Here is a 26201-nt window from a genome sequence, read left to right on the forward strand (position 1 = left end):
CTGCCCGTCAAACCACTCCGCCGCTCTATCGCGAGACGAGAGGAGAGAAGAGGTTGAAAAAAATTGAAGTAGCTATGGTCGGTGCTGCTGTAGTACTGAGAGTGGGCTGCGTTCAAGACACTCACTCGGTTTTTACAACGTGTCACACAATGTTCACTTCTGCCTTCTGTTCGCCGTGTATTGCAACTGAAAGTTAACCCCCACCCATGTGAGCCTCAAAGACTGCAGTACTAACATCAAACGTAGATAGATAGATAGATAGATAGATAGATAGATAGATAGATAGATGGATGGATGGATGGATAGATAGATAGATAGATAGATAGATAGATAGATAGATAGACAGACAGACAGACAGACAGACAGACAGACAGACAGACAGACAGACAGACAGACAGACAGACAGACAGACAGACAGACAGACAGACAGACAGACAGACAGACAGACAGACAGACAGACAGACAGACAGATAGATACATAGATAGAGTGATACATAGATAGAGTGATACATAGATAGAGCAACAGATAGCTTGATAGTGGCTACCCATTGAAGTACATAAATAACACACCTGTTTGCACCCTGTTGAAAAAGTAATGACAGAACTGGAAGAAAATTCCTACCTGATGATTATCGTTTTGGGGTCTTTCAGCACCACGGACAGCGATCCCGAAAAGTCCCTTGAGAAGGACACAGAAATAAAGAGAAAGATCAAGGGGAAAGATACATTTCTGAATGAACAGTGGATGATAGCTGTGTAGGTGTCTGAGGGAGGGGCTGATTCATTGTGAAGCATCATGAATCATTACCCTGGGATTGGACTTGCTTGCCTGCCGCTGTTTTTCAATGGCCTTGAAAGGGTTTATCAGTTAAAAGAAGAAACAAAACGCCAACTGTTGGATGAAAACTACTATAATCGACATACAACATGACATTCATATACATTTTTTAAATTCACATTAAAAACAACAAAGGCATAACCCTAACTCATCAGGTTTTAGAATTATACTGATTTACAATTATATTTTCATGCAATATGTGTTCCGATAGCTTGGTATAGCTGTAGCGACTTCAGGAAACAAACAAAGTTGCTGAGAAGCTGAGGCCCGGCCTGGTTGCACTTGTCTGACACGCTATCAAAAAATGACTTGCTTAGATAAAAAATAACGTAATTTAATGAAAACCAAGATGATCAAGTTAGTACAACGTAGACGAAAAAATATATAATTATAACACACACACACACTCACGCAGGGGAACAGGTGATTATAATTCCTATGAGTGCCACCCATATCCATGTGACACATAATCCCTATTTCAGTTACAATTTGTTCTTTGTTTTACCAGTTGCTTATTTCCAGTTTATTAGTTTTTCAAGTGAGAGTGATCCTGTTTATAAGGGTCATATAAAGTACCACCACAATAACAATAAAACATACCAGGCGATGTTATAAGGTCTTTCGCCTTCATTGTCCTACAAAGGAGGAGCAGGTAGAAGGATGTGGGTGACTTGATGTTGATAGGATGACAGTTTAGTAGGATTTGAAGGATGTGAAATAACATTGTATAATTTGGGAAAGGAACACAAAACACAAAGTGTTTTTAGTTGTAAATGGATTAGCATTTTTATTTTTAGCAGATTTCCTAAAAAATCATCACCATTTTTTTTTATCATAAAAAGCAGACTCACAAATATAACATACACTCTTTTCATTTGGTTTGAGCTGGGTTGTGAACGGTTAGCATACCCAGTAATTTCCATAGTTTTTTGAGTGGACAAGTCACTGATGTCTGTTTTCAGCACCACAGACAGCGGAGGCCAGCCATAAAAACATATTGAATTGAGTTTGCTTAGAGTATTGCTCACAGTGTAGAACATGACGGAGTGATGACTGGAAAAAGGTAATCAGGGACAAGTTTGCAAAGACATCCTGACAGATAGATAGTGGAGTATTACAGATAGAAAGTGATTTAGAAACCTCATCAAAACCGCTTGAATTAAGGTGCGTCACCAAAAACAGCCCCTCTGATAATTCCAAGCATTAGTATCAGGGGAAACGGCAATTGGTGGCAGTCCTCCCCCGGGGTTAGTCAGCAGGAAAGGGTTTTTCCTCCCCTTCACTTTGTCAACAAATGACTTGCTTTCAAGGCTGATTTAGAAATTCCTAAATTGTGACTGATGTCTCTGAATGGGCTTCTCTAATGAATGCATGAGCGCTTGAATGGATGAAGGAGAGACTGATCAGTTAATGGGTGGGCAGTGGGCGGAGAGGGAGAAAGGTGGGGGTGGGTCACTGAACACATCACATACTCTTCAAATGCTTTGGTGATCCCTGGACTGGAAAAGCCATCCTAAGAATAAGGAACCGTCACTATTTGAAGATAAACCTCCACGTTTGATAGCATTCAGCACCATGAACAGCACACAGGACAGACACTGCTTTTTACCTTTGACTAAAAGACTTGACGCTTTGGATCTTGGGTTAATATTTTACAGTGAACAAACATTGTGGCCTTCAATCTCTACGAGGTGTCATGTGACTGGCTTTGTTGGGGCCAGCACTAAACCTGTCAAGCATTTCAGCACCATGGACAGAGTATGTCTCAAGATGACCCTTCTGCTTGAGAAACGGGTGTATGAGGCCATCATGTCGGTGCATACTGTGATGAAATGGCCTCTCACATTTTCTTTATCATCTATAGTAAGAAAAATGCTGCCTATGTGTCCCCTATATGACATTATATTTTATCCCTTTCTCAGCATGGACAATCAAAGACTTTCTGACCTCTACAGAAGGGCGTGCAGCTCCTGATGGAGAGCGAAAGGAGAATCTTATGAATGGCTTGTTTGATTGATACACAGGTGAAAGCAGGGGCTGGTTCTGCTGAGGAGGGAGGGGGATACTTGTGGTCATCATTAAAAAAAAGCCTGAGCATATTGTGTCAAGCTCTCATTTCATTGGTGGAGATGTGTTCAATGAAAAAAGTGGTTTTATTAGCTGTAGCTGAGCAGGATTGGCAACACATTTGCGTAGAGTATCTTTCCAGCATAGCACCTTTAAGTTGGGGCAACTGATGCCCCCACTTGTTGCATTACAGAGTCGTAAAACTGCACAGTTTCTCAAAGCATAGTGAACTGCAATGACTCAAATAGTGGTCAATGTCAGCTTTTGGGTGTGCTCTCCTGCGTATATATGAGTGAGGACATTTAAAGCTGAAGTCTCGTAACTCGCAGCTCGCATCGCCACGCTGAGGAATCCATTGAGAGAATTTCGCAGCGTTAGTCATCGCGACAACTATCCGCAGTGTGTGTAGCAGTCGCCTATAGCCTCTCTTGCACCTTTCGCACTGGAGATCCACAGTGGGCGCTGCGCAGGGCTTGGCTACAGACGCACCGTGCACCACTTGCGTGATTTCTCCCGCACCCACCACCCGCAGAGGTTTAACTCAGGCGGCCGGCATGCTCACACGCCGGTTGGGTCGGTGGCGGTGTGCCGGTGTGTGCCCGGGTCATTAGGGTGTTTGCGCAGGACGTGGCGACCCGACGCCAGTGACCGGGCAGGTGATGTTTGCTCACGTAAGCTGCTCGCGTTTGATGAGGGGCGCAGGGGACGCGGTTGGAGGGTGCGCGCTACTGTTGCATCGCCTCACCGGATAACCGCTGCTATCTCATCCTGTCCGTCTCTTCCTCCCCGGGTTTTTCTGTTCTTTTTTTTATTAATTTTTTTGCTTAGAGGAGCGGAACTATTTTCACAAGCGCAATACGTGGATAAAGGACCCGACCTTGCGTGTGCGTGGAGTGCATATCGTTTCTTGTGATTCCTCTGTACGCGCAAGCTGCTTTTTTTCATACCAGAGAGGCAATGCGCCCACCCATGCGATGCTAGCCTATTAGCTGGAGAGAGAGTGAGAGAGAGCGAAAGAGAGAGAGAGAGAGAGACAGAGAGAGAGAGAGAGAGAGAGAGAGAGAGAGAGAGAGAGAGAGAGAGAGAGAGAGAGAGAGAGAGAGAGAGAGAGATTGAGAGAGGTTTCATCCCTGGATTCGAGAGGAGGCTAATTTACGAGTCTTGTTTTGCCTTTCAGGAAAAAGGGGAGATAAGAGGGGGAGGGTGGTTGGTGAAGGAGAATGCAGCAATCACATTTTTAAGCATGCAGAAGCGGGCCGTTTCCGGTTCCTAGGCTGGTGTGTGTGTCCCCCATCCGAGGCCAGCAGCCGTATGGGGAGAGCAGCGGCAGACACAGATGGCATGGACACTTCCACAAGGTCTGCCGCTCTGCCCTGCCTGCTCTGCCGGAGCCCGTTCGCCGCCGTCTCTCTCTTCCAACTCGCTCCGCCGCCCAGCAGCACTGCAGCACAGCACAGGCTGACGGCATGAGGCTTGATCCAGTGCATTTCTCCATGCTGGTCATCGGGGTCTCCTTCGCCTGTTACGCCCCGAGTCTCAACTCCCTCCAGGACCAGGCGTACCGATCCGCCGTGGTCATCGAGGGCGAGGTGCGCTCCTCCCCGGAGAACGTCTCCTCCCGGGAGCCCTACAGTGTGAATGTCAAAGTGCTGGACGTGTGGCCCGTCAACAGCGGCGGCCTCGAGAGGGAGCAGCTCGTGACGGTCGGGGACTTCGGCTCCGAGGCCCCGTGCACCACGGTGGAGAAGGACCACAGATATATCTTTTTCATGGACCCCACAGCGGAGCCCTTGGTATTCAAAGCATCGTACGCCCCTGTGGACGCCAGCGAGCCGGAGCTGAAAAAGGATGTGGAGCGAGTGTTGTGCGAGGACTGCGGTAAGTTTAAGGCTTTCCCCCCTCTCCACCTGCCCTACACTCACACCGCACCATAGGGCCACTGAGGCTTCCATGGCGATGTAAGGAGACAGTCCCCGCTCTCTGGCTGCGCGTGCACGTGTGGAGTCTATACAGTGTGTCAGCGTGCGTACACATGTGCATGCGCGTTAGCCGGTTGACACTTTTTAATCCTGCATAACCCATACTGAAATGAGAAGCAAGGCAGCTGTGTCTGTGTAAGTTTAACCCGGTTAAACCAAAAACAGCAGGTTCCTTCAACAGCCCTGATGATCAGGGGAGACTAAAAGTTAAGTGTGAGATCTGCCTCATCACATACAGTAAGTCTGCATGTGTAGGCTTAAGGTGGAACAGCAGCTCATGTGTGTGTGTGTCAGAGATAGGCAGAACATTTGAGGGGAATCAGGGACATAACCTCCTCTCCGAACTTTGAAAAGTTACCTACAGCCAGTTTTACATGTCAGATCTGCTGCTGTTATATATGAGACTGTGCCAGTGATGACTGCAGTGCTGGGTTCTGGTAACCGTTGACATTTCTAAACTTGTTGCAGGTTCCCAACATTGCTATCTCAAATGTTGCTATTTTTTCTTGCATTGCCCCAACAACAGAAACTCCTTTAGCACTTCCTGGGTTTTAAATAACTAATTTCTAAAACTAAATGTTGAGCAGCTGGCCTGTCTGTTGAAGTTATTGTCAACAGGGTGGCTTTTACGTATGAACAATCTAAACATGAACCAAGAGAGAAAGATTTAAGATTAGGGTTGAGCACTTTTTCTATTTTCTTTCCGACATTTCCTCCTTTGGTTTCTTTCTGTCAGAGAAGTAAAAAAACTTGACATGACCCCTTAACTTACAAAAGGGTTGAAGTTTCAGAACCGTGTCCTTAGCTCGTATAACACATAAACTGCTCTCTTTACAGTGTGATATTTGTACATCATTAAATCTACTACTCTCAGGTATCTTACTTTTAATAAATTACAAATAATACCACCCACTGCTGAGTTTAAGTATTTGCTTTTCCTGTGGCAAATGTGGCAGGAAGTACACTACCAGGTAGAGATTTCCCCTGCTACACAAAAGAGAGGGGAATTAGATTAACACTGTAAAAAGATTGCACATTTCCACAGTACAAGCTTCAAGAGCATCTCCGTGGACATCATTACCTTTGTTATTTTAATTTAAATTCAATACCATTGAAACATTGCAATAAAATCACCCGCTCCTGTAAAGTGTTAAATCCTAACAGGAAGTAACTCAGAAGTCTCAACAAAGGGTTCATCCAGCGTTTGAGCTAACAGCGTGATGTTCTATTTTTACCTCTGTGTCATGCTAAAATTATCGAGTCATTTATTTATGACAGGGCTGTTGCAATCAGGCTTCTGTCTAAAGCCCATTTTTGCAGACAAGGGGTATGCTCAGGAGAGGAGATACCCACTTATGAGCTGAATCACCCCGCGCACACGCAAACATACACGCGCACACACACACCGAAAGCTAGAGAAACGGGGAGAAAACTCAACCTAATTAGAAACTGCAGAGTGTGTGCTGACACATAACATGCACTGTGGCAACCAGTGGCCTCTGAATGTCCACAGCATCATAAGAACACAGTTTTTGTCACCTCCGTTTCTGTCCTAGGGTGGATAAATCTGCCAAAACTAAACAAAGAAATACAAAATCTAAGGCCTAAATTAGTCACACAGTCAACCAAAAAAACGTATCACTTGCAATTGGTAGCCCTGAATGTTTTATGAAAATGTTTCCACTCATAGCCAAATGCTATGATGAATTAGAGTTGGGACCCAGTTAATCACATGGTTACCCTTTATTCATCAAATAAGTGGCCATTTTGATATTAGCCAACTAATATTTCTTCAAGTTTTAATAGCTTTTTTCCTTCCAAGAAACGTATATTCAACACAAGATTTAAGGTGGCGCTTTTGTTTGATTCTTTCTGATCAAAAAACGCGAATAATCAAACATTGTTTTTGTGTGTTATTCGACTAGAAATCTATTTTGTTGAGGAAAACCCTATTTCATACTTCACATGTCTATGGGTAATCTGTGTCAAACACAGAAATGTCTTGTTATGTGTTACAAAATAATCCCCCACTAGTAAATGCGAACAACTGCTTATTGGCCCGGCCTTCTCTCCGTTGCCACATTGCCACTTTTCATTGGGCCGATGCACAAATGTCAGAGTAGCCAGTGAGTGAGCTACGACTCTTGGCCGGTGATCAGGCCGGAGACGTGCATGAGAGGATACTGTAGACGAATTTAATTTGGGCAGAAGTAACTGCAGTTTGAAGATGGGAATAGGCAAGGGGCGTGTCAACAGACACACACCGTGAGCACAACCAATCACAAACCTGCTTCTAAACACAGCCGGCCAATCACAGACGATCTGTTGTAACGCCCACTTCTGTACACACTCCTATCTAACACACTTTTATTACTGTCATGCTCTCATCTACAGTTGCTTATCTTATATATGACAACCTGTGCTGTGACTTTTTTGAGCAAGGTCATAACTGAGAATTACATTTTAAAATTTGATTTCATGCAGTTTTATGTTAAAATTGTTATCTGTTATTTCAGACACTCTTATTTAAAGGAATGATACCCACTAGTATGAGGTGCTCCTGTCCCCTCTCACTGCCTTTTATAACCCCAGTAAAATGGAACGTTTGGTGTAAAATGCTGAATGAGGAGGGATAGTAGTAGCTTGGCATTTTTGTAAGGAACAACAACATTGCAGCTGTTCTGTTCTCGGTGGCACAGTGACTTAAAAGCTCAACAAACTTGTTGAAATATTTAGTCGTGCCAGGAGTAGAAACTTGATTCTTACATTTTTGTAAATTGTGTTTATCAAGACCTATATGTACAAACAAGCATTCTGTATGGCAACTCCAAAGTGCAACACCTAAAGACAATAACAATGTACAACATTACATCATTACCATTTGCTAAGCTTTTCTGGATAAATGTCTGTGCATCAATTTCCACTTGCTATAGCCTAACTGCAAAGTGCAAACATTAATATAAGACAGCAAAAGAGTATCCATTAAAGCTCCATCGTTCAGTTGGCTTGCCTAGTTCAGCACCTGTCTGACAGACTTGCTGACATTTTGAGATGTTTTCTTGATATTTTTTGGGCTACACAAATATGTAGAAGCCACAGGATGTCAGCTCTGTCAACAATAAAACAGACTATGATATGTAATATAAGATAATATCTGTTCAAACCATTTATATACGTACCTTTTTACGATATTTTATTTTTAAAGCAACACTTACAGCAGGCAAAGTGTGAAGACCCCCTCACTGTGAGAAACTTGAGACAGTCATTTTTTCCCGCTGTAATCGTTAGCAAAGCCATTTTCAAAAAAGCAAGCTAATACGTTAATGAGGAAAGTCAGGAGCTGTTTTTACTACGACACATGTCCTCCATTTGTGGTTTTAATGTAACACAAATAGGTTTTATATCAACGTCAAATCATAATTCCATGTAGGTTTGTGCCAGATGGAGGTCATAGTGTATAGGTGTGTCCACATACACAGTACTTTCAACCAGCTGTTCGAGTCTCTTTTTGCAAAAGTCAAAATGGACTTTGTTTGGTTCACATCTCAACTTTAATAACAAAACAAAGACATTTTAAATTCAGGCCAAACCATGATCTTTTACTAGATCTAACCAAGCAGTTTTGTTGAGCTTTGTTGGAGTTTAACCACATGTTTAAAACTAGTCCAGGAGGAAATAAGTTTCCCCCTCAAAGCGTTATTGAGAATGCATTCCATGAGTTTTAAGAAAACGTAATTTGCCACTCTTTCCACTTCACCCCCAATCCAATCCTCGGACCAAAACTTCAGAGGCAAAGCAGATCAGACAGTGAGAAAACAAAGTACAAACTAATGTGGAATTCAAGGCTACAGTAGTTTAGTAATTGATAGGAGTCTTTGTTTTTTCTTGAGCTACTCAAACCAGATCTCTGTCTCCACTGAGCTCAACTGGCCTTCACTGCCTTTCCCTCACTCGGAAAGAAATAACTGAAGTTTGGATGGCTCACACTCCCTTCTTAAAAAGTACAAAACCAATCCTATCTCACATCCCCGGCAGTGTAAAGCGTAATGTAGGTCTCCTCTGATCACCACCGTTGGTGTGCCTTTTGAGATACATTGACAGTTTCTTCCTAAAATAGCGTTATCTGATGCCCAAACATGCTCCTGTCACTGATGCTGTATCTAGTGCTGCATACCTCAACCCTCCCCCCTCTCCTTTTCTGTCTCCCTCCTCATGCTGTAGCTGACTGTAGCTGAAGTGTGTGGTTCAGCTTATTCCTGCCCTGCTGTCAGTCAGCCACAGAGGAGGAGAGAAGCAGAGAGAGAGAGGGAGGGAGGGAGGGAAAGTGAGGGTGAGATCTTTAGCTCGAGATTACAAATAGATGCCGCAATAATGCATATGTAAGACCTCCAATAATAGCCAGGGCCTCTTTTTCACCTCATTGATAGTAATGACACTAAGACCAGGGCCAGTTTTATTGAGACTTTACAGTTTAAAAATGTATAGGGGGCAATGGAGGAAGTTTTACAGGGGAAGTAGAGCTTGGGAATTCGGGGAGTTCTGAACAATAAAACTTGAAAATCGTACCTTTTTACAAGTGAATTTACATAGGGAGGAAATACAAGAATGTTTAATAGATTTAATGGCATGGTTAGTAAAAAGTAAGCCCATTAAACTGTAACCACATGTATAGATAAGTTGTTTCTTTTAAACCCTTAGATTGCACACATATTTCTGCCTCAGGTTAGTAACGTTGCTAGTTAGCTTACTCGCCAAACGGCACATTTCACTCTGTACGTAGTTGAAAAATGAATCGGTTTATTTGGCAAATGAAAGAATGATGTCCTCACATAATAGGACAAATACAGCTGGAGCAATTAACCTTTATATTTACAATTTATTCTCGTAATTTCCCATAAATTCCTGTTAGCTAAATTGAAACCAAACTGCTGACTGGTTTATCATCATTACTTGAATGACTTAACATTTTGAGATACATACTTATTAGTTTTAGCTTAGTTTAATATGGTGTGTGTTTTATGTCGAATGTAGTATTGTAGTCAGCCAAACCATGTAGATTAGTTAAAAAATATCCTCTTGTTAAGCTCAATAATTGAAAGACTTTATCCAACAACACACCCTACCGGTTGCCTCAGGTCTGCTGACGCTAATCTACTGCAGCCCATCAGGACAAAGCTCCGGACCTGGGGTGACAGGGCCTTTACTGCAGCCTCCCCCACCCTCTGGAACTCCCTTCCCAGTCACATCTGAAAGGCCAACACTCTGGAATCCTTCAAAAAATCTTTCAAAACTCACTTATTCACTATAGCTTTCAATCTCCCCCCCATGTTACTTTTGTTGTTTTTTCTATATTTTTCTGTTGATTCTGTTTTGATTTTATGTAAAGCGTCTTTGAGCATTTGGAAAAGCACTATATAAATTGTATGTATGTATTATTTTTATTATTATTATTATTATTATTATTATTATTATTATTATTATTATTATTATTATTATTATTATTATTATTATTATCATGGTTTATGTATACCTTAGTGCTGAGGGTTAAGTTTTACTTTAGGTAGTGGCTGTTATCTTTTCATGCTGTCACATTTAAGTTGCCAAGTGTGTACAAAAACCTGTGCTCGAAGCGGTTGATGTTGCACTGCATTTTTCAAGGAATAGTTACAGTATTTAGCTTCTGTAACCTCAATCATTTCATTATATTTTCAGCTTATTTGTGGATAAATCTATCTATTTATATTTTATCAACCTTTGGAGGTCTAGATTGAACAGAGTCAGGCTAACTTTCTTTATTCCGGTCCTTATGCTAAGCTACTCTAACCACGCCTGAACTTCAGCTCTTCACTTAAACATGATAAAGGTTACATAATTCTTATCTTACACTCAGAAAGAAAGCAGAACATTTGCTTTAAATATCAAACCACTCCTCAGTTACAACTCTCAAACTAGCAACCAGTCTGGCATCTATGATTTCTTCCTAAATTGGAATTCAGGTACATGCAAAATGTGTATAATTACGTCTAAATGGTATCGAATGCGTAAATAAAGTGTAATTGCATATCATGCATACGGGACTATGCTGACCTGTGCATAGCAGACTGTGTTTGCATGTGCTTAACACCAGCACCTTATCAGCGGCAGTATAATTTCTCTGGGCTAACGTGCACACGGCTGCCTCTCAGATCACACTCAGATCAGTGTGTACAGCAGCTGGAGGCAGAACCACTGTGGCATTGATCTCCAAATCCCAGAATTAGGAGAATTTTGCTCTGGTGCTGGATGTCAAAACAATCCTTGCAACAGGAAGCACATCCTGAGGTCACACCCTTGTACAAGCCGTCAAAGCAACCCCTGTGCATTTTCATTAAGATGCTAACACCCTTTAGTTCTGCAGTGAATAATTGTCTCTGTTAGCCCGGAATGACAGCGAGGTGTTTTTAGAGGCATCTGAATCTGAGTCAGTGCATCACATGATCACACTGCTGTTTGTACCCGGGACAACACTTTGGGAATTCTTTAATTAAGAGACATTCCATCCGGGCGCCTGGAAGCTCACCATTATGGCAGAGTGGGTTCATGTCTGGCCAAGGGACCTTTAATCTCCCCCCTGCCTTTCAGGTCTGTTTAACTATAACATTGAAGCATGAAAAATAAACATAAAAAAAGGCCTTCCACATTAAGACCGAGACACGGTAGCGCTTAGACTAACGTACATTTATATCAAGGCACATGCAATGAGATTTACTGGTGGAATTAGTGACTTGACAGGTGTGTGTGTGTGTGCGTGTGTGTGTGTGTGTGTGTGTGTGTGTGTGTGTGTGTGTGTGTGTGTGTGTGTGTGTGTGTGTGTGCCTGTCTATTCCTTTACCCCTCTTTGTAGCGTTATCTGTGTCTATTTCAGACACCCTCTGTGTGTCTTTTTCTCTTCTGTCTCTCTCACTGTCCTTGTCTCAACTGAGCATTATACCTCCCCTCACACACACACACACACACACACACACACACACACACACACACACACACACACACACACACACACACACACACACACACACACACACACACACACACACACACACACACACACACACACACACACACACACACACACACACACCTAGCAGCTAGCTGTAGCTGTTGCTGCTGTGCTGCAGATGCCCCAGTGTGCTGTCATTAGCAGGGAGATCTGGGGCTGCTATAAATTATGCACACTGAATAACAGAAGGCTGAGGATTTCTCCCCTCTGCTGCTGCCTGCAAGTGTGTGTGTGTGTGTGTGTGTGTGTGTGTGTGTGTGTGTGTGTGTGTGTGTGTGTGTGTGTGTGTGTGTGTGTGTGTGTGTGTGTGTGTGTGTGTGTGTGTGTGTGTGTGGAGAGAGGATGTTTAGAACCATGTTTTTGCTTATTGATGTACTACTGACATTATACTGATCAACTTTTCTTGTCGAAGTGTGCGTATTAGCACGCTTTTCCATCCCTGAGCGCGCTCCTTACTCGTGTACATGTCCTTCAGATGTGTAGCGTGTGTGTGAGACTGTGTGTGTGTGTCCCTGCTTGTGAATAATATATGAGCACTCACCTTTTCCAGCAGTCAGCCTTAGTAGAAAAACTCTGACACATGCTTCTTAAAAATGACCAGCCCCAGCGCCACATGGCACAGTTTGTGAATGAGAGAGGTCTTTGTGTAACCCCCCCCACACACACACACAGAATCACACAAGCACACACATGCAGATGTACTACACACGCACCACCCACACACTAATGCGGCTGCCACTGCACACACCCTCCTCGCTGCATCAGCAAAGTGCCTGTTTCACACAGGATGGATTTCTCTTGCTCGGATTATTCCACCGCAGAATTAGATCAGACATCAAATTCAGAATTGAATAATTAGAAATGTTTATGCAAAGAACGTGTCACTTTGCATTCCCCATAAAACGTTTAAAAAATGACAAGTTTGCTGCTGTTTCAATAAATCTGAGTCTTTTTCACTGTTTCCTTGGAAAGCCTTTTCAATCTTTGGCATTCTTTAGTATCCTCGCTGTGGCCGACTGAGAGGGGTTGGCATGCAGTCAGCGACCGCCTGATATTCATGAAGTTGTAAAATGCCATTTTCAACTGTCACTCGTGGTAACGCTTCGTGAGCATGAACTGTTTTCTCTCTCTTATCCAAGGTGCTTTTTAGCAAGGCTGTTCTGCTCCATGTATACACAAGGAATAGTGGTTCTGAAACAGAATGTGAGCTCTGCAAACATTTCTCTGGGCGGTTAAAGGGTTAAAACATCCCTTTGGTTCTATATCAGGCTATCTGAGGCTCGGAAAGGCGTGGGCTATCTTTATCTGTCTTTGTTGTGGCGATCTTTGATGGTGACAGGTGGAGTATCTTCATCTGTCTTCCAGATGTCCTCCTCTGCCTCTCTGGATGTTATCTCTGAACTATTATAAGCTTGTGGTAGATACTTCCTGTTTGTACTTTATGTTTGGTTTTTTAGAGAACAAGTGGTGTTTTTCTTCTGAGGCAACATTCTGCTCATTAATTGAGTAGATGTTGGCAGAACATTGCCTAATTTTAACTTATGAAACAATATTTCTGCTTCCCTTGTCAGTTGGTTTCGAGATATTGAAGTTTGTTGTTTGTGATTTGGCAATCACGCCGCAATTCCAACAACTCCCAAGATTGATTTTGCCTCATTTCTATCTGCAAGGAGGTACAACAGTGTAGAATTGGAGCTGCGCAGCAGGTGCATCACCGTCGTCTAATAAATAAAATCGCTGAATCTTTGCACATCCCAACTTAAGAGGGGACATTTAGATGCTGTATATTTTGATCAAATATCTTTGTAGTAGAGGAATAGAGCAAGTTCCCTAATTTGCCTTCAGAAAGACAAATAATTCCTTAAAAAATGTGGTTGGTTTTATCATTTATTTATAATATGTAGATTATGTTTCTTAAAATCACAATAGACTAGATTTATAGGTGAAAAGCCACCAGGTAGCGCAAAAATGTGGATATATGGATAAGCTGCAGCCTTACCCTCACAGGATGCTGTATCCCTGTTTTTTCATAAACACTTTTTTTCATTTGTTTTCAGCAATGTGAAATAACATAATATTTTCTTAGCCATCACTTTGCTACAGCCAGTATAGTCATACTGTACCGTATGTTTCATACTTTAACCACAAAAGAATATGAAACCCACATACACTTGAACAGAATGTATGGAATTCATCAGCGAGAATGATGGGAAATGATCCCAAGGTGTATCTGATCCTTTATTCTGCTGTTTTTTCAGAGTAGTCGTCCTTCCTCTCAGTGGTCCAGGATGTCATTACCTTTATTAACCTCATTCACTGTCTGTCTCCATTTGTGTCATCCATTTATACACCATGTGTCAGATGGGTAGCAGTGCACACATTTCAGCCTTAAATAAGCTGTGTGCTGTTTTGTTTATATCCTCAGGATTTTTGTTATCTTTAGTTATACAAATGTTTTAAAATAAGACGGGTGTGTCTATCGCTATGTTTGACTGCAATTGCAAGATAAAATGCGAAGATTTTTATCTCTTGTTTTTAATATTGTTCTGACTTAATAAGCTGATCCTTTCAATTCATCATACAGTATCTAACAATTGTAAAAATAAACAAAAAAACACTTACTTCTGACAAGTCAAGTTACTCTTTATTTTTCTTCAGTTACTGTTGGCATATTTAAAACAAACCGAGACAGGATTTGGGGTAAAAATACATGTCCACGTTTCTAATGGTGGCGCATTGCTCCAAAGTGTGCCGCACTCAAAGTTCAAATTAAATAAACGTTGACCTAGTAACCGCTGACCTTTCCATGCGAAACCAATCAGCTGTATGTAGCGGCGCAAGCTAGAAATGGAGGTACCCACAGAAATTAAACCTAACTGGCTGTTTTCACAGCAAGGTTCTTTGCCCAATCTCGCGGTGAGCAAAGAGTAAATTGTGTTTAATGTTAATGTAGCTTTTTTCCCTTGTTTTATATTTCATAGAGGCACAATATTTGCTAAAAAGAAACAAGTGTCAACTATGGTCTCCTAAAAACCGACTGGAAATGACACAACACAATTTAAAATGAGGTAGTGTCTCTTTAGCGGCAGTAAATGAGCAGCCTGTCCAGGGAAAGTTGGAATTGCTTATAATAAATCTTTTGTTGCTCTTGTCTCTTTGGTGTGAAGCATCACAGGCCGAGCGGCTGATAAAGGAGCACGCAGTGATCAGTTCACTGAGGTTACATCACTGAGGGTTTCTGGGAATTCAACTTCAATTATAAAAACGGGTTCCTCTCACTGTCATTTAGTTCTGCCAAAATGCAAAGTTGCCAAGTGCAGATTTCATCCTTAACCAACTTTTGTCAGTGTAGCAAGTTTATTTTGGTGGATATGGAAATGCCAATGGGACATAAATGCACAGCAGTGCCAGTCAAACCAAAGGCCAAGGTGCTGGTGAGACTTCATTTTGTTTCAAATCTCACATGTAATTAGGTTCATGTTACAAAATGAATGGAGACATTTCTCCTTCAATACAATAGAGAGTACCTTTAGGTGAGCAGTTTGCTCAGAAAACACAGTCAAAGTAGGTTTAAATGTTTAGTTGCACAATTCTTAAAGGGGCCTTATTTAGCTTTTTGGGGTTTTCCCTTTCCTGTAATGTGTTATAGGTTTTTGTGCATGTAAATGGTCTGCAAAGCTGCCCACTGCTCCTGGTACTAGGATGTGTTAAATGTAGAGGTTACATTTCGTCTGGCTATGCTGTGTTCTGTACATATATGACAATAATAGTAAGGTTTAACATAAGTGTGCAGAATTCTATAAAGACAACACTTTTCCCAGCAGAGCTTCTTCTTTTATTCTAACACTTGGTATTCTTATAAACAATGTTTACATCATGAAAGAATACATCAACCTTGACATATCAACTATCATGATTAGGTTTATATAAATACAGTTATATATTTTTACTGAAGGTAACTTACTAGCGTGACTGACAACTTTCATTCCAGTAGGGAGAAAAACATTTTCAGAAAAACATTATTTTCTTCTCATTATGAAAATAAGCACTGAGCAAGACAAATCCAATGACAGTCACTAGGGCCAGAGGATTTTAATTTAGCATAACTAAATACTAGCACAATCAAATGATATCTTTAAAAAGTTACTCCCGGTAAAGTAAACATGCCCTAGGTTCACAATAGAGTAGATCCAACAATCTAAAAACTAAAGACTAGAAAAAAGCACCAGTGAGTGCAGTGTGCGATGAAAAACAGTCCTGCAAGTCTTTTAAGAAAGAAATGACTGCTCATCTAGAACAAATAAGCTGACTAAGATCTGACTTTCTTAGCGTGTGTCCGTTTTGTGCTTAGGTCTCCCAGGTAATAATTACAGTCTGTATTATATCTACATTCTACACCTTTAAATCAAACTTGTAGGGAAATTGTACACCATCACTTTTACACAGTTGTGAATGAAACTTTTGATCATATATCTCGGGACAGAAAAACAACTCACAAAGTAACGTTTAAAATCTCCACTCTAATGGGATATGGAACACAATCAGTCAGAGTTGTTTTTATTAAAAATGAAAGGTCGACATTTTTTCTCAGCCTCTGATTGACGGACTGCTTATTGCTTGGTTGGTCTTAATTTAAGTGAATAAAAATGAGTCCATCAAATCACTGTGACGTTAACATTGATCGCACAGTAGTAGTAAAGAACATAGAATAAGATAACGGTTGTGTGGTAGCTCCACGTAAATAGATCTGGTTGTCTTTTACGAAACCAAAACCAACAAAAATACCACTTTGAAACGCTAGCTGTCTGTTGCCCACCTTTTTAATTAATGTTTAGCTCACAGCCAATAGGAATTCAGTGTAGGTATATGAAGTTGATGTTTGATCAAGTTATTAAGGTAAGGTACACTTTTGTCGCAAAAAATAATGCAGTCTTGATGATTGTCTTGTATTTTGCCTTTTGTTAAATGCAAAACCGTTTGTGTGATCCATTAACTGTTAGCAAAATGCCAGATTTGTTAACAGTTCTCTCATATTCAGGTGAATCAGACATGTAGAGATGTGTTTCATCACAAAATCGACAGTGATTTCAAATAATTTAAGATAATAACAGTAAGAAAAGACGGAAAGAAAGGGAACCCGCACAGTACCCTGTGGTACACCACAACAATGACGTGTTTAGTGTGTCTTTCTAAGCTGCAGTAGTATCCTCTTGAGGCGTCTTCATTGGCCCCTCAAAGTGGCAGTGGGACATCTTTCTTCTGAAGAATCTTTAGCTCCTTGTGGAGGACGGATGTGATCAATGCTTCAATCCTCTTATCAGGAGAATTGTGTCTGTTAGTCTGCTTTACAAGCCTGCAGTTAATGGTGTGTGTAGGGGGGGGGGGGCAGGTGGGGGGGTTGATGGGTGAGATGAGAGGTGAGAAATGGTGGGGTGAGGGTTGAAGGATAAGAGAGGCAAGAGTGCGGGATGGATGAAAACAGGAAAGGAGGTGAGAGATGGATGGATGAGAGGTGAAAGAGGAAAGAAAGAATAGAAAGTGTTGGGGGGGGCAGGTGGAGCACCGAACGACTTGCACACGACTCCAAACACTGAGAAAGAAAAAGAGGAGGAAGGAGTGACGGAGAGAATAGCTTTTCCCCACCGTTCTGCCCGCAAGCCCTTCATTAACTATTCATTACCAACTCTGCACATCCTCTCTATCTATCCATCTATCCATCCTAACATCCTCCCTCTTCCTCTGTATCACCCACATTTCTCCTGTGTGTAGTTGTGTGTGTCTTTTCCAAAGAACCCCATTTCTGATGAATCTGAAGGGTGTGTTTATTTATACTTAAATAGATCTCACTGCAGCCAATAGAACAATGCACAACGCCAGCCATGAGAGACAAGGTCATGTCAGTGTGTGTGTGTGTGTGTGTGTGTGTGTGTGTGTGTGTGTGTGTGTCTGTGTGTGTGTGTGTGTGTGTGTGTGTGTGTGTGTGTGTGTGTGTGTGTGTGTGTGTGTGTGTGTGTGTGTGTGTGTGTGTGTGTGTGTCAGTATATACTTATTTGTGTAAATACAAAAAACTGAAAGGGGAGGAAAGGGTATGATTTATTGACACTCCCTCTTGCAAGCTCGCACACACAACCACACAGAATGTTTTTTCCTCTCAAATGAGCATGTGACAGGCACACATTTCCCAGAATTCTCTGTTTGCGACACACTTACACACACATAGGGTTGCCCAGGGTTTGGTATTGCTGCTGTGCAGGTTAGCTTGGTGAAACTGGATGAGGGCCTGTTGTGACTGCTATCATTCAACAACCAATGCTCATCTCTTTCTTTCTTCCCTCCCTCCTTTCCTCCCTCCCTCCTTTCCTCTTTTCCTCACACACACTCTCTCTTTCTCTCACAGTCTCTCCTACTCTTTCTCAATCTTTTTTTCCCCTTTCTTACTGCCTTACATCCTCTCTCTACTCCCTCCCTGGTTTCCATGGTGACAGCTGTGCGCTGCAGAAATCACACTGATGGGAGAATGAGATAGAAGGAGCTTCTCTCTTTTATATATGAACACACAGGCGGACACACACACACCCACACACACACACACACACACACACACACACACACACACACACACACACACACACACACACACACACACACACACACACACACACACACACACACACACACACACACACACACACACACACACACACACACACACACACAAATTGAACACATACAACAAATATAAAGCATAGTGTGTTTTGCAGATTCCTCCATTATGACACATTGGGTTCCTCTCTATGCATTTATGAATGTAGTCTTTACTAGCTGTGTCACTTGCTGTCAGCTGACAAACAAACACACACACACACACACACACACACACACACACACACACACACACACACACACACACACACACACACACACACACACACACACACACACACACACACACACACATTTAGCCCATGTGAGCAGACATGTTGCTGACCGTGCCTTCTAGTGGTGCCATACCTGTCTGCGAACACACCTAATTGGCTTGGCTTCCATATCACTCTCTGTTATTGGATCATGCTTAGCAAGAAATCAGATCAATTTTGTTGATGCTTGCTTTACTGAACAGGGAGGGAGGAAGAGGGATGACTGGGGGGAAGGAAGGGAGGGAGCATCAGCTGACCTTGAAACAAGGACCTCTTGATGGACGGCTGATGGGAGCTCTGCTCACGTGTGATTGGTTAGTGGAGCAGGCCGGTCACAAGCTATTGGCCAGACTATGCTGTCCATTTGTGGCTCCCCTCCCACCCCGCTTCTCCAACTACCAACTGCCCCCCCCCCCCCCCCCCACCATGCTCACTGAGGAATTCTCTCATCACTCAGTCATACAGAAGGCTTGGATCAGCAACTTACATTGCACACACACACATTCATTCAATACACACTCAGACAATCACACGGATCCATCAGCCGACAATAAAATGCTCACATGCGCCCCTGTGCATCACACATGTTCCTATGTAACACATACACACACATTCATGCAAACTCGTGTACATTGCTGTGGAAATCTCTGTGTAATTTGCAGCTGCAGAATTAGACTTGTTATGGCCTGCTCGGTGCCTGTGGTGTGTGGGATGTGTGAATCTACTCTAATTGTGTTGGTGCACATGTATTTCACTGTCTCTCCCTCTCTACCTCTCTCTTTGTGCTTAACATAAATTGTTGTGCAGGCTTTGCTTTTTTTTATTGTCTGCAGTGGTACGACTATTTCCTTATCAAACTGCACCTCCAACACAACATTTAAAGTCCATTTAAAGTCTATTTCTGTTTTATCCACAATATTTCTTCCGTGCTTGTTAGCGAGCAGTGCTGCCAAAAATAGACTGTTTTTGTGAGACCATAAAAAAAGTTTTGACAGGGCCCACAGGATTTATAAGCGGACTTGGATGTTCTCCAGTCTATTCACTAATAATTTTACAGGTAAAAAATAAAGTGGATGGTAAATACGGTTTCACATTTGGATTTTACAGCCATTCAAAGGTCGACATCAGATAGTAACACAAAGTGTCATTTATTGTAGGGATATGGAGCAATGCGGAGTAGTCACAGTCTTTAAAGCTTTGAGCTGATTCTCATATATTGTGCAATTAAAGTAAGTGAGTAACAGATGTTTATATCATATATAGCGGTGCATGAATTACTCTTTTCACCCACAATGAGTTAGAATTGTACCATTTCCGGTACCCTTGTCTTTTTTAAACATGTTTTGGTTAGAAGCCTGAAATAAGAGATTTTCACGTTTTGTTCTAGGACTTAAAATATGTCAGTAATTACCCCACTGGTGAATATCAAAGCTTTTACATATCATAAAACAACTGTTAACAACTAAATGAGACTACCAAGTGTCATCACATCGTAGATTAGCCGTCTTTAGCTTAGCGCTAGTGAGGTGCTGCTATTTTACCGTGAGGCTGCTTGTTCATGGCCTAAATAGCTATGTCTTTTTTACGATTGTATTTACATTTTAAAAAATCCTAGAGATAGTGTTAATATGTGGAGATTATCCTGCTGAACAAAATGTGTAAGTATTATAAACATGTGTAAGCCACAGATCTTATTTTATGCAATATGCTAAAGTCCAGTGGTAAATCTCATGGCTTTTAGTCGAGGGAGCCCGAATGATGCTAACTTCCTAGTTGGCCTATAAAATACATTATCCCTGCACCACTGTATTGTGTTTAAACCATTCTCAGAGTCACCTTTCTCCCCCAGAGTGTGATCCTCATGCTCCCTTACATGTGTTCCTGGTAATTAATGCAGAGAAAATGAAGGTCTAGGCAATGAGGCAAGATAGAAATATCAATGAAATGACTTATTTAAAACATCATCTGTCCAACATCCTAATGTAGCCTATAGGTGCTAATGTGTTTCTGGCATAGAGAGAGTGCTTTTATGACTTTAATGCAGAACCCTTCACAGTTAAAATTCCTCCTCCTCAGCATTTGTGATCTTGTTTTGGAGCATCAAGCAGCAACAGTAGAGATTGCAGCAGGGCTGTTTATTTGTTTTACAGCTTTGTAAACCTATAAGCAGCTGCAAGATCTCAATATTAAGAAAAAGATAATAATTTATGAATGAATTATCACTAAAATAATATCAGGGAAGGTTTATATTGGTCAACCCTATTTTTGAATTAATTTGAAATTAATGCACTTTGAGGTTAAGGTTATTTGATGACAGTGGTCAATAAAATAGCTGTTAAAGGGGCCCTGTTATGCTCATTTTTAGGTTCATATTTGTATTTTGTGCTATGGGGACATGTCTCCATGCCTTAATGTTAATAAAGCTCTTTATTTTTCTCTTACTGCCTGTGTTGCAGCACCTCTTTTCACCCTCTGTCTGAAACCAGAGCTCAGTCTGCTCTGATTGGTTAGCTGGCCGGCTCTGTTCTGATTTGTCAACCACTTAGTGATGTCCCACCCACGTACATTGTGTTGGAGCGCTAGCCAAAAGAAGTGTGAGTGTTACGTAGTGATGTCACTGAAGAACACAAAGGAGTCCAATGGAGGCGTTTCAGGCATGGGGGAGTGTGATGGAGAGAAACTCCCTTTGGAGGGAACATCCTTTTTTTTTATCCTTTCCAGACAATTTACATGCACAAACACCCTCTATAACACACTATAAGAGAGTGAAAACCCAAAGAGGCATAATACAGTCCCTTTAAAATAAAGATATAATGCATTATTGCTATTTTTATTATGATCAATTGCAATTGATTGAAATAATCTCAAACATAACACATTTCTTTAAGTGTAAGGTCATATGTTAAAAATGAGCTCAAATTGTAAGGGGAATTGTGGCAATTCAATCGATTCGACACCGTCACACCCATGAAATGTGGACGTCACATCCGTGAAGGGTAATTTCCTTCTTGCTTTCAGCTAACATTCCCAAGCCGACAAAACTTCCATGTTGCCTGAGGAGAGCGTCCCACAGAGGGATGCGCTCATTGGTAACCAGGCTCACCACTCACAGCTGCTTCAGGCTGACTTCACCACTCAATTCAACACTTACCTCCATAAAAGCCTGACCGCCTCACCTCACACTCAGAGGCTGATGAGGCTCATCTGGATGGTTGTTAAGTGAAGCCTCCTTGTTAGTTTCCGCCTTCGCAAATATAGTCTGGAAGTGTTTCTTTTCTTAAAAGTAAAAAAGTGTATGTGCCAGTGGGTTAAAATAATCACTTATTCCAATGCAAATCCTCATTGTTTCAAGGATACGCTTTTCTATTTTGCAAGGTTTTTTCTTGAAATAGATTTCTCACTATATCATATCCAACCGGCAAAATGTTATCTTGTCTTTTATGGAAACTCCCCTTGAAAAGCCATTTTGGATTATCTACTTAGCTTCAAAATGCAGATGACATTATAACATGTCAGGGCATTTACGGCAGGTAAATAGGGTTTAATTTGATTATATGATTATGATGTCACTGGTCATTGTGCTATATATATCTCTCATTTCCTTCCTGTTTGCTCGAGGAAGACCTGTTGGTCATAATGTCACTGATAAAATTAGAAGGAGCTGTGGTTCCACTGTGCAGTTACTCCTGGTTTTACAAATAGAGTTTAATAGGAGGAAATATTTGCGCTTCCTCAAACTTCAAAAGTAAACATCAGGTTTTCTCTCTGGACTCGCCCTGTAGGACTTATATTAAACAATCGTTCAGGATGAAATAAATTGTACTATCTGTGGCTCTTTTGCTTTAACTGTTTCTCTTAGAAATAAAATATACTCTTATTTACTTTTCTAGCTACCTTTCGGAACCTATCAGCTACCTTTCTAATTTATTAGCTAGAAAATAGCTTGCAAATGAATTACTTGTGAAACAATCCAGTCATAGATGTCCTTTCTCTTCACTCTTATTCTTTAAACTACTGACACATTTTCTCTGTGTTGAAATTCAACAGACACTGGAATGGCTGCCATACATGTAGAGATAAAGATTTAAGAACAACTTGGAATGGTCTCTTAATTTTTTCCAGAGCTGTATATATTACTTAACATTTTTGTTCTCCACTATTATGACTTTGCTTCCATGTAGGAGTCTGGGCATTTGCTTGCGAATGGCCAAAAGTAATTTTGGGAAATGTAGAAATTATGGCATAGAGTATTAATTAGGTTCTAACATGTATAACCGAGGTGTGTGTGTGTGTGTGTGTGTGTGTGTGTGTGTGTGTGTGTGTGTGTGTGTGTGTGTGTACGCATGTGTAAGTGTATTTGCATGGGTGTGTGTATGTGTGTGTGTGTGTGTGTGTGTGTGTGTGTGTGTGTGTGTGTGTGTGTGTGTGTGTGTGTGTGTGTGTGTGTGTTGGTTGTTATCCAAGCTTCTCTGTGAGTAGATGTCAGTTCATGTAAGTCCCTCTGTGTTCCCCACTGGCTAGCTTATTACCATCCCTCTGCACTACGCTCATACGATGGCTTTTGGTCATGGAAACATACATTTCATCCTCCAGGTCTGACCAAAGATGGCACTGTTAGCTGCTAGCCATGCTGCATAAACGATAGCCAAATGATAGCCAAATGTAGCAATTCTCAACCCTAAATATGCTCCGAATTCTTTGTTGACCCCTTTAAATGAGATATTAACACTTAAAAATGTGCTGATGAACACAGGATGATTGTATATACGTTTAAAGATATTCTGCAGCTAGCAGAGCTCTGGCCACACACTGGGAGCAGCACAGGGAAAATGAGGCTGTTTGTGGCTCTTGCAAAGGTGATTGAATTGACCACTTGAGATAATTTGGAGGGATTGATTCATGGATTGACAGAAGGGTTGGCTGATATTTAACACTGGATGTATGGACAAACTGGCTGTCCTCTCCTTTTCCTACTGTGTGTCCTAACCTCCTACTCGTGTGTTTTGCCAAGCCTCAGAAAAATATTCCAATCTGTGGAGACCTAAATTTCATTTTAACACCTCACTCGCTTTCTCCCACACATATTTGAAATGAACTCACTGGTTTTGGAGAAGTCACAGCTATCATTTCTGTCTGGTTTTTAACGTTGGTCGTGCTTCACGTTTCCTGTACTGCCGCAAAGAAATGATAGAAATATCTGAACTGTAGTATTTACTGAGTAACCTTGTAGTGCAGTAACTGGATTTGTTCATCTGTAACTGATACTGTATGTGTTTCAGTATTTTTCTCAAGACATTTCATGCATGTCTCTGACTCTACTCCCCCCTTTTTTGTGTCCCTTTGCAATTGTTTCCTCCTTTTGTTTGGTGGCATTTCTTGCTAATTTACTCTTGATTATTTCTAATGTATTTACTGACTGTGAAGCACTTTGTAAGTTGCTTTTGAAAAGTGCAATACAAACCAAAGATTATTATTCTCAGAGGTATTTTGTCATTGTGAGTCTAAATGTCAAATCTGTACTGCTGGAATTGTCCTAAAGTTGCCCCTCCCACACAGGAATCTCATCTCCTTTCCACACATGGTACATTGTTATTAGATTACAGTTCCCATGATATCCTTATTATCTCCTGCAAAACATCCATGGCAAAATGCTGCATGAAAAAGCAAGAAGGCTGCTAATATTCCTATAGCAAGCCATTTGTCATGACAAGGGTTCTGCATATTCGCTAAAATAATAAATATTTCTGGTAACTCATCCTTGTATTAACTGTGAGTTACACACAGGATGTTTCCTGTAAGGAACTGTCTGAAGCGTGGCTTAGAGAAGGCTCAGCCTGGCCTATCGTATTGATTTAAAGAAGCATAATGTATGTGGATTTATGTGTGTCTCCTGTAGCATTCACCTGGTGTGGTGAGGAGTATAAACCACGAGTATAAGGGTTGGGATGTGTAAGAAGAAGCTCTTGTGATGGTATGTCCGGCAAATTGTTTATGGCTGTTTCCCCTGCTGTGTGGTGACAAGCAAGTGTAGTTGGTTGGAGATACTATATTGTTAGAATATGGTGTAATGGTGCACAATTTGGGATGGATGATTAGAGAGAAAGACAGAGCCAGAGAGCATCTAGTGATGTTGAGAAGATTTACTTTAGTGTGACGTGGAATTATACATCAAGAGTGTGTGTCGAGTCCGTGACAAGACTAAATCTCACGAAATGTGAGAACTGGATTTAAAGATGTGCTGCTTGTTCTGTTTTGAGTCTAGAAATCCTACTTAAATCCTACTTACATAACGGCAAGCTGCTCGGATGGTACTCCATAGAGGTTCTCTTTCACACCTCCATTCTCAGATTTTTCCCCTCATTAGCTCACACAATTTAAGAATAAGGGCTGCTGTTCATGTACATTTCGGAACCACTTATTTTATTGTTCGGAACTATTTTTAGAGGTGGATTAATATCAGTCATACCAGGCTTTGGCTACAATACGTATTAGCCTTGGTCTTTTCATGAAATATTTTCTATTAAAAAAAGAAAATGTCACCAGCTAAAGATGAGACGTTATGTAACCTACTTTACAAACTGTATTCTGTATCCACTGTTTGCTTTATCTGCTTTCTTATGAGATATTTTCCCCTCATAGTAGTGAGCGACATATCTGGCCTATTGACATTAGTAGTGGTGGTTTATATGAGCAGTTTGTTTTTTTATTTAGTATGAGGACTGATTACTTTGATGTTTGTTATGTGGATCAGAGGTTGACTATCCGGCTGTATGGCTGTGTGTTTCTCCTCTCTACAAATGTTTCTGCTGCCATATTTCTAACTCTGGAACAGGACTCAGTTCCATCTATCAAGGTCTGATTGGTTGGTTATATTTCCAACTGGAAAATCCGTCAATATCCCTATTCCAGATTTATTTACATCACTGAAACACATTTAGAGCTATATATAAGTTAGCATCTGTAATTCAGCAGGAACGGCCTCCCTCAGCAGACTGAGATGCCATGTTCTCACTTTGAGTCTGAACCTTTGTACCATGTCCCTCAGCCACATTTTTTTCTGTCAGTTGCTGCTGTCAAAAGTATCTTAAGCAAAATGCCTAATGTAACAGGCTGAAACCAGACAATCTGGGAGTATTTAGCAGGTGCACCCTTCATTATATTCACTTGTGAGGGGACGACATAGAGGACAAAGGATCTCTCTCATTGAAATGGAAACTATATATAATTTAGTAATGAGGTTTGAAGGGATAATAGCATGGGGCAATTCCATTGGTTGCAAAAATAAGTCAGATTGTATAGCAGTGTACGAGAAAATTAAATACTTTCCCCTTATGAGATAATGGTTTCAATGCTTCTACAAT

At 41.3% G+C, this 26201-nt stretch overlaps 1 protein-coding gene across 1 annotated transcript in view; it reads left to right on the forward strand.

Annotated features, from left to right (window-relative positions):
- Positions 1 to 4371: 4371 nt before the first annotated feature.
- Positions 4372 to 26201, forward strand: part of nrg2b (neuregulin 2b) — a 48497-nt gene continuing 26667 nt past the window's right edge. The window contains exon 1 of the mRNA XM_063876606.1: positions 4372 to 4783. Coding sequence (XP_063732676.1) covers positions 4372 to 4783 — 412 coding nt within the window. The remainder of the gene's footprint in view (positions 4784 to 26201) is intronic.

The sequence above is a fragment of the Eleginops maclovinus genome, chromosome 23, assembly GCF_036324505.1.
Source record: "Eleginops maclovinus isolate JMC-PN-2008 ecotype Puerto Natales chromosome 23, JC_Emac_rtc_rv5, whole genome shotgun sequence".
Classification (NCBI taxonomy): Eukaryota; Metazoa; Chordata; class Actinopteri; order Perciformes; family Eleginopidae; genus Eleginops; species Eleginops maclovinus.